The sequence below is a fragment of the Staurois parvus genome, unplaced genomic scaffold (genome assembly GCF_062004578.1).
Source record: "Staurois parvus isolate SC_StPar_1 unplaced genomic scaffold, SC_StPar_1.0 ptg000183l, whole genome shotgun sequence".
Lineage (NCBI taxonomy): Eukaryota > Metazoa > Chordata > Amphibia > Anura > Ranidae > Staurois > Staurois parvus.
Genome location: NW_028317979.1, coordinates 9,380,844 through 9,392,984, shown reverse-complemented (window position 1 = coordinate 9,392,984; position 12,141 = coordinate 9,380,844). Strand labels below are relative to the sequence as shown.

The window sequence follows — 12,141 nt, the reverse complement described above, 5'->3', positions numbered from 1 at the left end:
GTAGTGATGTCAATGGCGATTCTTGGCTCCACAGCAGTCTGAAGTATGCAATATGCATATTTGATTGGTCCAGCTAGGACTAGGGTAACTGCTATAACTGCTTGCTGTACACAATTATGGCCTGTCAGCAAGTGGTCATCACAAGATCATGGCTGCTCTAATAAGCAGTCTTGCAAAAGTGGTTTGGGCAGCTCCATAGCTGCCTGGTCACTTTACAGTACTGCCCCCCCCCACCCCCCTTTTTGTTTCAGGGTGCCAGAAACTGGGCAAGACACCCAAGATCCCTTCACACAGAGGAGATGGAGGAACATCCATCCCCTCATCTTTGTGATGAAGCAAGGGTTTGAGTGGTAATTCCCTGGCTTCTAGATGGGGGAAATGGTTAACAAAGCATGGTGGAGACCAGGGCAGACATTGCAGGTCGAATAGACCTCTGATGTCTCCATAAAGAGTACCAGTCACTGTCCAAAGCTATCACATAGAGGGCTTGTTGTGATAGCAAAGTTAAATGGAGAACACAAATTAAAATATGAGGAAAAATTTTGAATAAAAGTAGTAAATTTTAAAGGCATGCCCATCTAAGTGGAAGCATAGGCGCAGTACAAATACGTAAACAGCGAGTGCACCACGTGAGGAATTGCCGCAGATGTCATAAAGAGCAATACTAGAGCCATATTGTATAATTCTACACTGATAACCTGTTTCATCTATGAAAAACTAGGTGCAGTGGTTTCACCATTTCTTAGGTGTATGCAATTTTTAGTCTTGACATGTATTGGGATCTATTTACTCGACATGACCAAAATCCTGGGTGTTGGTGTTCATTAAAATTTTAATGTATTTTTTCCTGAAATTGTGCATTTAATAAATGGCTGCAAGTATCATGCGACATAAAGTCAGCAGCCATATTGGTATTCTCGTTAGAGCTTACAATATAAAACCGAGTTGGGTGAAACAAAAGCCAATAAATGTAGGGGGTGAGCTGGTGGAGAAAATAAAGTACAATTGTTAGGTGGAGGTGGGATAGGCTTCTCTGAAGAGAGGGGTTCTCAGGGATCGGCTAAAAATTGACAGATATAAGACATAATGGACAGATTGTGGTGGGGACTTCAGAGAATGGGAGGGTGAAGAGAACAATTTGGTTCTTTTGAGATTAATTTAGTTGTGAGCAGAGTTGTAGTTGGCTTTGTAAGTGGGTTTTTTTTTTTTTTTTTTTTAGCAGGGCCAGGACAAGGGGTGGGTAGGAGGGGGTGGGAGCTGGGCATTTTTGTGGATTTAGAGGTTATGCTGGAAGTGGTGATTTGGAAGGCTGTTTGTTATAAGAGGGTGGATTTGTGTTAGGAAGAGTAGTTTGGGGGAAGGATTTGTCCTAACTAGGATTGATTGGAGGGATTTGGTCTAGGGGTGGAACTTGGGGGTGGATTGGTGCTAGAAGAGGGGATTTTGGAGAGATTTGTCCTGGGAGAGAGGGAGAGGATTTATGCTCAAAGGGGAAATTTAGAGGATTTGTGCTATGAGGGATGAATTGGGAAGGGAGCAGATTTGAGCTGGGAGAGGGGATTTGTACTGGAAGAGGGTAATTTATCTGTTTACAGAGAATTTTGACTTGCAAAGGGCACTTTTGCTTGGGGGGGGAGGGGGGTTAAGTGTGATTAGTGCTTGGTTGTTTTTTAATTTTTTTTTGTATGGGTGTGTGAAATTAAACTGTAGCCAGAGGACTTTTAAATACTGCTTTTTCTGTGCCTTTACGTGCATATTTTTATTTAAATTTGGGGACAAGGTCTCTTTAAGTGTCAGTGTAATGGCTGTCCCCATTTGTCCTGAATTCCTGGAAAAGTCCCTTCCATGCAGTGTGCCTTTAAGTCCCTTTAATGAAGAGGAAGCCTGCTGTCAGGGGATGTAGACGGGTGTGAGGTGTGATCGGCTGAGTGTATGGCAGAGGACTGTGATCAGTCATTGCTGGCTGTCTTCCCGATCCAGGCTTGCTATGATAATCTCGCTGGATTCTCCAGGGATGAGGTGCAGTGCTGCTGATGCTCATCACTTTCCTACACGGAACACGAGGAGGGTTGCTCCTATATAAGCCCTGGCTGGACCTGGCAGGGATCCCCCGCTGTCACCATTGGCTGTGAGCTGCCTGCACCGGCTGGATATGCATGGCTTGCTGGAGAGGACTTCCCCACAGAACGATCATGAGCAGCAGAATCCGTTTCTTCGAGGTGAGTGCCAGGATCTGCAAGGAACGAGCTCCGAGCGTTCTGCCTGATCATCCCTGCCTCTATATGGGCTGCAAGAAGTCATCCAGATCATGACATCTGCCTGATGTCTATGGAGTGTCTATGGAGGCCAGGGACAGGGAATGCAGGAAAGTTTTTTTTTTTTTTTTTTTTTTTTTTTTTTTTTTTTTTCTGCCATGGCCATTGGATAAGGGGGGGGGGGTGTACTTTTGTATCTGTAGGCTTCCAGATCTGCAGCTCTGCAGTAAATCTGTTTTATAAATAAGTGATGTACATATAGTCAATAAGGATTGTCTGTGTTACAACTTGTACAGCCAGTGTTCCTGAAAAGTGACAACTGATCTACCCATTGCACTGGCAGGGACTATGCTGCTGTCCATTTGGAGGCAGTTGTCACATCCCAGGTGCTGCAGAATGCTTGATAAAAGGTTTCATGCTCTGCATCTTGGAAGGGCTGTTGGCTGTACATCCAGCTATAGATTGGAAGAGCGCAGTTTAGTGTCTCTTATGATCAGGAGGAGAGAAAAATGCTTTGAAAGTTTTCAGCGACTGTGTGGTCCTACTACTTGACAAGACACAGCACTTTTCCTGGGGCCGGACCACTGAGCTTACAGTTTATAAAAGCTGTGTGGTCGTGCCATTTGAAAAGATATAACACTTGTCCTGGCTGTGGGGCCAGACCCGCTCGGCTTACAATTTGCATAGCTAAGAGCCACTTTTATTATTTTATTTTATTTTTTTCCTGGCTGTGACTGGGCCACTGAGCTTACAATTTATACAGCAGTGTGCTTCACTTTTTCGCAAAAGGAATTTTTTTTTTTTTTTTTCCCCCTGGTTGTGTGGCTGGTCCACTGAGCTTTCAATTTACACAGCACTGTGATCCTGCTATGTGGCTGAAGGGCCAGACCAATGAGCTTAGTTTGCAACAGCTGATCCTGTCACTCAAAGGAACAGCACTTTTTTTTTTTTTTTCCCCTGGCTGTGGAGCTGGACCACTGAGCTTACAATTTACACATATGTGTGGTCCTGCCACTTGTAGACTTCCCACTTTTCTTGGCTGTGGGGCTGGACATTTGAATTTGCAATTTAAAACTGATGCTAAAAAAAACCCCCACAGCACTTGGCTGGTTGCCTGGTTGTGGGGCCAGAACACTGAGCATACAACAGAATACATGGTGGAATTTCGCACAAGCGCTAGAAATGCTCCCATGGCAAATTTACTTTTTTCAAATCTCTTATGATGTCTGCAGATTACACTGTAACAATGTTTTAAATGCTGCATTGCCCTTAAAGCAAAATTAAATACAACAAAAAATGTGCTATATTGTAGCTTACCAATTAGATGTGGTGGCTGCATTAGTTTTATTCATTTAGGCTCCATGCACACTAGCATTTTTTTAAGTTCCTAGAAGCTGGTAATGGCATTTTTTCAGCTCATAGAAGCTAACTAGTGTTATCCTATGTTTCCATGTACACTACTTTCAGCTATGAGTATTTTTATTTTTGAGCCTCAGCTTCTAAGAGCAGAAATTATATTTCTAGTTTATTTTTGGAGCATTTTTTTCCAGCAGAAAAATGCTTCTAAACTTTTAAACTGCCACTAACAGCTTTTTTTTTTTTTTTTTTTTTCTATACTATAAAACACTGCTAAACACTCAAACAATGCTATTACCAGCTTTTTTTTAATCCAGCTTTTTTGAGCTAAAAAAATGCTGATGTACATGGAGCCTAATGCAGGCCATAGACTGTTTGTCGGCCGATTTTTCGGCCGAAAAACGAAAAAGCTCTCATTCTGTTGCAGCCAATAATTGCAAAAATCATCAATTTTTCGCATGTTTTCCGATAAAAGAATTGAGGAACCGAGAAAATCGGCCGATGACCTTGCCCCACTAACTGTGCGAAAATCGGTTGATTATTCTTTTGGATGAAAAATCGGCCGATAAACTAAGTCTATGGCCTGCATAAGGCTCCATGTACACCAGCATTTTTTTTTTTTAGCTGAATAAGGCTTTTTCCCCCTTTCACCTGGAGATATGGTCAGTAACACCTCCAGTGCCTCCACCCTGGGTGAAGGAGTACAGAGGCACCTTTGTACAGCAGCATTGTTAATCTGGGGGGAGGGGCTTGTTAAATGTACTAGCAGATTTGAATACAATAACAAATTGAAGGCAAACTCCAGCTCAATTACAGCAAACCGCTTTTTCCTTTTGAGACGTTTTACGTAAATAGAGCTGATCATTTGTAAGCACCCCTGTCAGTGTTAAATGGTTTGTCTCATCCCTGTAATTTACTAATTTTGCAAGAGAGCTTGTTCTTTTGAAAACAGGCTTGCTGGCTGGATCACCAGATGAAAATTAGGAATGCTTATAAAATATCAGAGCACCAAATAGATCAATTGGACAATGAGGTCTGGTAACCTTTCTTTTACCATACATGATCAAGTGACTATTTCCTTTTGGTGTTTTGATATAATGTATGTACTAAGTGCTTATCCAAGGTTTTCTCATGGTTGACAGGTACCTGTGGCTTAGTGTTACTAAACCCACAGCTGTAAAATCTCTGTATATGCAGTAAAGCATGCCTGATATACTCACTGTGAAACCTTGAGGGTTAATCCTCTGCATTATGTAAAGGCTGGTGGATCCTGTCTTCTCTGATCCTCCTACTGTCCCCACTCAATCTGCCGATAGTACAGAGCTCTAGGAGTCACTCTGCACATGCTCAGTTCAGTGTGTATTACTATTTTTTTTTTCTTTGGGAGGGTGCATGTGATCAACACAAGGCCAATCAGCACCGTACAGAGTCAGGGATTATGCAGCCTCATAGGACAATCAGAGGAGAATGAAAACACCTACAAGCTTTAACTAGTGCTCGGCCCAGACACTGATAGAAGGCACAAGACTGCTATATAGTACTGATGAGAAGATATTTAGCAGTTTAGATTTACTAAAATTGCATTCCTATGTTGTGCGTACTGTGGGAGACCAGATATAGCAAATGCAGGGTCCTGGGTTTCCTAACTCTTTTAGGCACTATATTTTTTTTGTAAATTTGTGTTATATCGCACAACTGGCTTACTATCTACCATTTGAATCTTGAAGGCTGAACTCCAGGATAAGGAAATTTCCTTGAATCTTGGTGTTGGGTATTTCTTCCACATCTGATCAATAATCAATTGTGAAACTTGGCCACTGTGCAAGAGCTTCCTGTAATAGAGAAGCAGCAGTGATTTGTCTCTTGTGTAGGGTGATTGGCCTGATTCTTGTCCCCTCTTGTAATTTTCTGTAGTGGGGGGGCTGCTGGGCCCCTCCCACAGCTCTGCTCTCTGCACAGGCTATGTGTAGTGTTGACGTCACTGTTCTTTTTAAAAGGTAATATCTGGGTTTGCGGAGTAAGTTTGTGAAGCAGATGTTTGTGGCAGTTGAGGAATATATTTAAATATGTTTTTGTTCCTGATGGTCAGCTTGAATATGATCAAAAACCACTCTATTGTGATTGTAAAAGAATGTTTTATTTTTTTTGTTTTGCAAGCATGTCATACTTGCCTGCTCTGTGAAATGGTTTTGCACAGACCAGCCTCGATCTTCCTCTTCTCTGGTACCCCATTGGCACTCCTGGATCCTCCCCCACTGAGTACTCTCATAGCAAGCTGCTTGCTATAGGATCAGTAGTGTTTGCTCACTTCCAAGTTGGCTTTGTGTCCATAAGACACACAGCATGGCTTGGCCCTGTCCCTGCACCTGCCTCACTGGCTGTAATTGACCGCAGTGGGAAACAATGGCTCCTGCTGCTGTCTGAGCCAATGAGAAGGGAGAGCTGCTGTCATGCGCATTGCTTGATCAGGCTCAGGTAAGTATGAGGTGACTGGGGGGGTTGGTAATCTGCTTGCAGAAGGTTCAGAAAACTGCTGCCGTTATAACTTTGACTCCAAAATAAAATTGGACTCCAGTAAGTGTCAATGGAACAATAAAGGGAGTAGCCAAAGTCCTTTTTGGGGTTCACAAATTCCTTTTTCCTTACTGCTTGCAATATGAAACAATGGGGTTTTTTATTAAAACTGAAGAGTGCAAAACCTGGTGTAATGCGGCAGAGAAACCATTCAGGTTTCATTGCTAAAGCTTAATTGAACAAGCTGAAGTTAGAAGTGGATAGACCACCATGCACAACTGCACCAAATTCTGAGTACACCAGTTTTAGTAAATCCCCCCCCCCATGTACCAGGACAGAATCGCTGGACCTTGAAAAGCATTTTAACCAGTGAATATCTTCAGATGTCATTTAGCAGCTGGTTTGACAGCCAAAGGGGGTATATTTGGACCCCCGAAACACATTGGGTACTCCTTTTTGTTGACCTTTACAAGTGTAAACTTGTATCTATACTGTTTATCAATGGTGTTGTGCTTCAATTCATCTTATGATCTTGTCCTACAAATCAAGGAAAACTGAAGGTCTGCTGGGGTGTAGAAGCTAGATGCCGAATGACCTGATCATTTACACCACATCATGGTACTATTGGATATCAACACCTATTGGACAACCTTGTGGCTTCAATACTATCTTTCCTTTATAAGTATCCATACTGTTCATAAAAATGTCCATAGAAACCAAATGCCCTGCATGTCCCTAATGTTTGCAGTGCACATTACTGCACCTTTTGAGATGCAACTTGACCACTCCTGACCGGCTCACTGTCCTTTGAACTGCTGCACCTCTCATTTGTAGCTGAATCTCAAAGGTGAGGGTGGGTGCAGTGCCGACAAAATAATGACAAAGTATGCATGTAATGTGAACGCTTTTCCTCCCCAGCCCCTACAAATGCAATCAAAGGTCTGAGGGATGATGGGCACAGGTGTTAAGTGTAAATCAATGGTCAGTGTTGAAACTGCTCACATCTAACCACTCACAGGAGTAGTTGCATGTGATCAATACCTCTGACCAAGCCTGGACAGTTTGCGTCCAAGGTTGTTGGATCTGGCTACATACATGCTGGATGCTGAGTGCTCCATCTGTACACGTGTAGAATCTTGAGGAAGAGGAACCAACTTATGGTCTTCTACACAGGTCCACTGTATTCAGAAAATGTCCCATTCATTGTTGCATGTATACATTGTCTTGCCTACCCAGGGCTAGCATGGTTATTCTCCTCCAACACTTCTAGCAGTCCTTTAAAATTCTGAAGATGCAGGACGGGGTGTTAAAGAATGACGGCTATCACTGGCTTAAGGTCAGACATTCTCTTAAGCCAGGTCTAGTTGGAACCCACTTCTATGAGCTCAGTCTCCCACCCTGTGCTCATGTAAGAATGTTGCTCAGAGAGGTGCCAATGAGAGCATTTGGGTTCCATTTGGAATAATGGGTGCACTCCTCACAAGTGGCAGGCATAGATGAGCAAAAACTGTTGGATCAAACCCTTCCTTATTATTGTGGTGTTTGCATCCCTGTTAGAGATTTCTCTTAACTTCCTGTCCTAGTAGGGAGTGAAGGAATCCAGTTTGGGAACAGGGAGGGGTTAGTCTGATGGCAATAAATCTAAATTTGGTTGTAGTTGGATTTTAGGGCTCATTCATGCAGATTGCAAATGCAGTGTTTGCCTGCAATGGAAGGAATGGTATCGCGGTTAAATTTTTTTTTTTTTTTTTTTTGACCAGCTGAAAAAGGCAACTTAATATGGAGCTCAGTGACTACCAAAAAGTAGCTGACTGCATGACAGTCGAAGTGGGGGCAAAATCATTATTAATGCTTCATACTCTGTACAAAACTTTTAATACTTCCTTGGTGGGGAAGATGTCTATAAATTACCGTGTGGGTTTTTTGTAACAGTGATCGTCTTATTTAAAGCCAACTGGTGGTTGGTGCTCACCAGATGAAGCAGTTTGTGTATAGAACCACAAGGAAATGGGTGCAATGAAATTGACGCACCTAAAATAATGTAAACGCAGTTGTAAAATACCAGTCCAGTGAGGTCCAATGAACTATGATGAAATAAAGGGAAGTAGTGCCAAAGTTCATCCACTTGGGCTAGCTGGTCCTTGGGGCAAGAAGCTGGCTCTGATATTCACGGAAACAAAACCGGAAAAGCACCTCCAAGTGTAGCCAGTGCTGCAGTCCAAGGGGTTTTCCAGCTCTTCTCTTGGATTGTGGATGTGACAAAACATGGTCCCCAACCCCTGTCCTGGCCTCAGTTAACAGTTGTGTATTGTCAGGTGGCTCCTGGGGAGATGTAAGAGGAGACCACTGCTGTCATTAGGCCTCCTTGTGTTACAAACTGTCATGGGTGAATTCCGAACATGACTGACCCACACAGCTTTGTGAGGGTCCAGTCTGCATTACCATTAGTGGATGGTTTTCGGCCAGCATCGTCCCCTCTGACAGCTGGATACACTGATTTGCTGTGGTGTTTCTTTCCCTAGAGATGAGATCACATTCTTGTTTTTGATGAGCTTTCAGTTTTTCTTCCACAATGTGAGTGGCTAATTGAGTTTGAATAAAATTTCTTCTGAAGTCTACACTTAAAGGCTCTTTTCCTGTTTTATCTTATCTATAGAACCGACATCACCAAGAAATACAACTGCTTTCTGTACAGAATTCAGTCATAGTTGTCTATTGACTTTATTGGATCAGAAATATTTGACCTTTTTTGTTGCACTGTAGGATCTACTTACTTTTACACATTTAGTGCTCATGACAGCACTTGTACAGTGAAGGAAATAAGTATTTGATCCCCTGCTGATTTTGAATGTTTGCCCATTCACAAAGAAATAATCAGTCTACAAATCGAATGGTAGGTGTATTGTAACACAGACAGAAAAGCAACAAAAAATTATAAAGAGATGCATGTCTAACAAATTATGCACTGATTTGCATGTTCATGAGAGAAATATGTATTTGATCCCCTATCATTCAGCAGGATTTCTGGCTACCAGGTGTCTTTCATAGAGGGAACAAGCTGAGATTAGAAGCAGTCTCTTAAAGGGAGTGCTGCTAATCTAATTTTGTTGCCTGTATAAGACACCTGTTCACAGGAGCAATCAAACAGTTTCCAAATTCGCCACCATGGCAAAGACCAAAGAGCTGTCCAAGGATGTCAGGGACAAGATTGTAGACCTACACAAGGCTGAACTGGGCTACCAAATTATCGCCAAGCAGCTTGGTGAGAAGGTGACAGTTGGTGCAATCATTCGCAAATGGAAGAGACAACTGTCAGTCTCCCTAGGTCTAGTGCATCATGCAAGGTCTCACCTCATGGAATGTCAATGGTCATGAGAATAGTGAGGAATCATCCCAGAACTACACGTGAGGATCTTGTCATTGATCTCCAGGCAGCTGGGACCACAGTCGCCAAGAAAACAATTGGTAACACACTACACCGACAAGGATTGAAACCCGGCAGTGCCTGCAAGGTCCCTCTGCTCAAGAAAGCACATGTCCAGGCCTGTCTGAAGTTTGCCACTGAACATCTGATGCAGAGGACTGGTTGAAAGTGATGAGGCCAAAGAGCTCGATTTTTGGTCTCATCTGATCACAACTCCTCATGGTTGGAGGAGGAATGCTGCCTATGACCCTAAGAACACCATCCCAACTGTCAAACGTGGTGGTGGAAACTCTGCTTTGGGGGTGTGTTTCTGCTAAGGGGACAGGACAACTGCACCACATCAAAGGGACGATGGACTGGGCAATGTACCGTCAAATCTTGGGTGAGAACCTTCTTCCCTCAGCCAGGCATTGAAAATGGGTTGTGGATGGGTGTTCCAGCATGACAATGACCCAAAACACAAGGCCAGGGCAACAAAGGAGTGGCTCAAGAAGAAGCGCATTAAAGGTCTGGAGTGGCCTAGCCAGTCTCCAGACCCTAATCTGACAAGCTGTGGAGGGAGCTGAAAGTTCGAGTTGCCAAACGTCGGCCTCCAAACCTTAATGACTTGGAGGATCTGCCAAGAGGAGTGGGCTAAAATCCCTCCTGAGATGTGTGCAAACCTGGTGGCCAACTACAGGAAACGTCTGACCCTGTGATTGGCAAAAAGGGATTTGTCGCCAAGTATGAAGTCTTTTGAATTCTTTGTTGCTATTCTGTCTGTGTTGCAGTATACCATTCGTGGGTTGTTTTTTTTTTTTTTTTTTTTTTTTTTTTTTTTTGTTTTTGTTGTTTTTCCTGATCATTTCTTTGATTAGGCAAACATTCAAAATCAGCAGGGGATCAAATACTTATTTCCTTCACTGTATGTACATATACTGTCAAACAGCTGTTTGTACTTGGACCAATTTAAAAAATAGAGTATTTTGCTGCCAAAATTTGATTCCAGCTGTCGATTTACAGTACAGGTTAGAACAGCCAATCTCGACCAGAGTTTCATGAAACCCTAGTTTCCTCCAGAAATTGATTGGGGTGGCTGCTTTCTGGGGCCAATGCCACTTGCCGAAACCAGCAGCATGACACCTGATATTTTTAGCTGGATGGCCTTCCTCCTTTGAGGAGACCTAAAAAATGTATTTTAAGAGTAGTAAGGTTGATAGATTGGACTATGACAATGTAACTTAACAGAATCCCTATTTCTTCTACTTTTTGTTCTTCAGCCCAAATGTGGTGTAAAGCAGACATATGCAAGTGTTAATGAAAAATCAGAAGCTGTAGAAGGCTGATGAAAATCTGAGGTGTGATTATAATCAACTACTAAGCAAAAAAAGTGATAATGTTCATATCCCTGCAGAACACTGGTTTTAGGAGTGAGTGACTAATTGTTCTCACATTACAGCATTCATATTTTGCTGATAGCTGTCCTTTACTCAGTGTCTCCAGGTCAGGGTTTTGTCATACTTATTGGGAGGAGAGACAAGGGAAGGAAATGTCAGATCAGGACAAAGCCAACAGAGGTGTAAAGCCTGTATGCACAGGCTTCAGATTGTAGATAAAATGGCATACATTTTATGAATCAAGTTTCAAAGCTCAGTAAGGTTGAAACACCTTTCTGGAAGTCATTAAATCACCCTTTTTGTCCCAGTTTGGGGGTGCAGAATACAATCTGAGGGACAGACATACAACTGCACAGTCTACCCAAATTCTATAAGGGTCCCCTAGGAGTTGGAAGCCAATTTATTAAATATTTACACACGGTACTGCTTCAGATGGTAAGTATCTTTCAATATGAACATTGCATTACATGAAAAACAATCTGCCATGCAACCCAGCTCCATCCCTTTGTTTCACTATGGGAGGAGCTTAGTCTTAATGAAGCTCTTCTCGGGGTGACATCCAAGAGTGGAACTTGGCCAAAGGCATTTTTCATTTAATGCATTCTTCATTGTACAATAAAGCTTACTGAAAGATTTTCATTTTGTGAATTTCACTTTTCATTCTGTGGACTTGGTCATTTATACTAGATGTGGATTGGGGTGGTGGTGGGACCCCATCTGTTATATAGACTTGGCCATTGTTCATTTCTTGGCAGGAGAAACCAAGTATTCTTAATGCTAGCAGGGTGGGGCATAAACACAGGTAGTTAAGTCACGTTATTACTGCCCACCTAAAAATGGCATATAGCCACTCCTGTCACTTATGGTATACAGCACTGGTGCCAAATGCAATTCATTCAAGTGAATGGGCCACTACACAACTGCCAACCAAACAAACTTGCAGGAGGAAACTGCTTTGCATGCACAAACAAACCAGCCGTGGCGTCAACCAGTATGCAATGACTGCACCCGACGAGTTTCCCCACAATTGGCGTCCTCTGAGATTGGAGGTCCTATCCCAGAGGACACCAATTGTGGGGAAACGCATCGGAGGGAGTCTTGGTGCAGTGTCATTGCATACTGGCATGACGGCTGATGCCACGGTCGGTTTGTGCATGTGAAGCTGTTTATTCCCACAAGTTTAAGTGCAATACTTTTATGAAAATATTTTTACGAT

General features: G+C 42.7%; 1 protein-coding gene across 3 annotated transcripts in view; it reads left to right on the top strand.

Moving 5' to 3' along the window:
* The first annotated feature begins 1,864 nt into the window (after positions 1-1,864).
* The window catches only part of LOC149462208 (very-long-chain enoyl-CoA reductase-like), a 116,913-nt gene continuing 106,636 nt past the window's right edge, over positions 1,865-12,141 (top strand). Inside the window, exon 1 of one of the 3 annotated variants that reach the window (XM_089677298.1) lies at positions 1,865-2,219. In XM_089677298.1, coding sequence (XP_089533424.1) covers positions 2,157-2,219 — 63 coding nt within the window. In that variant the 5' untranslated portion in view covers positions 1,865-2,156. The remainder of the gene's footprint in view (positions 2,220-12,141) is intronic. The other 2 variants (XM_089677297.1, XM_089677296.1) reach the window with 2 other exon arrangements.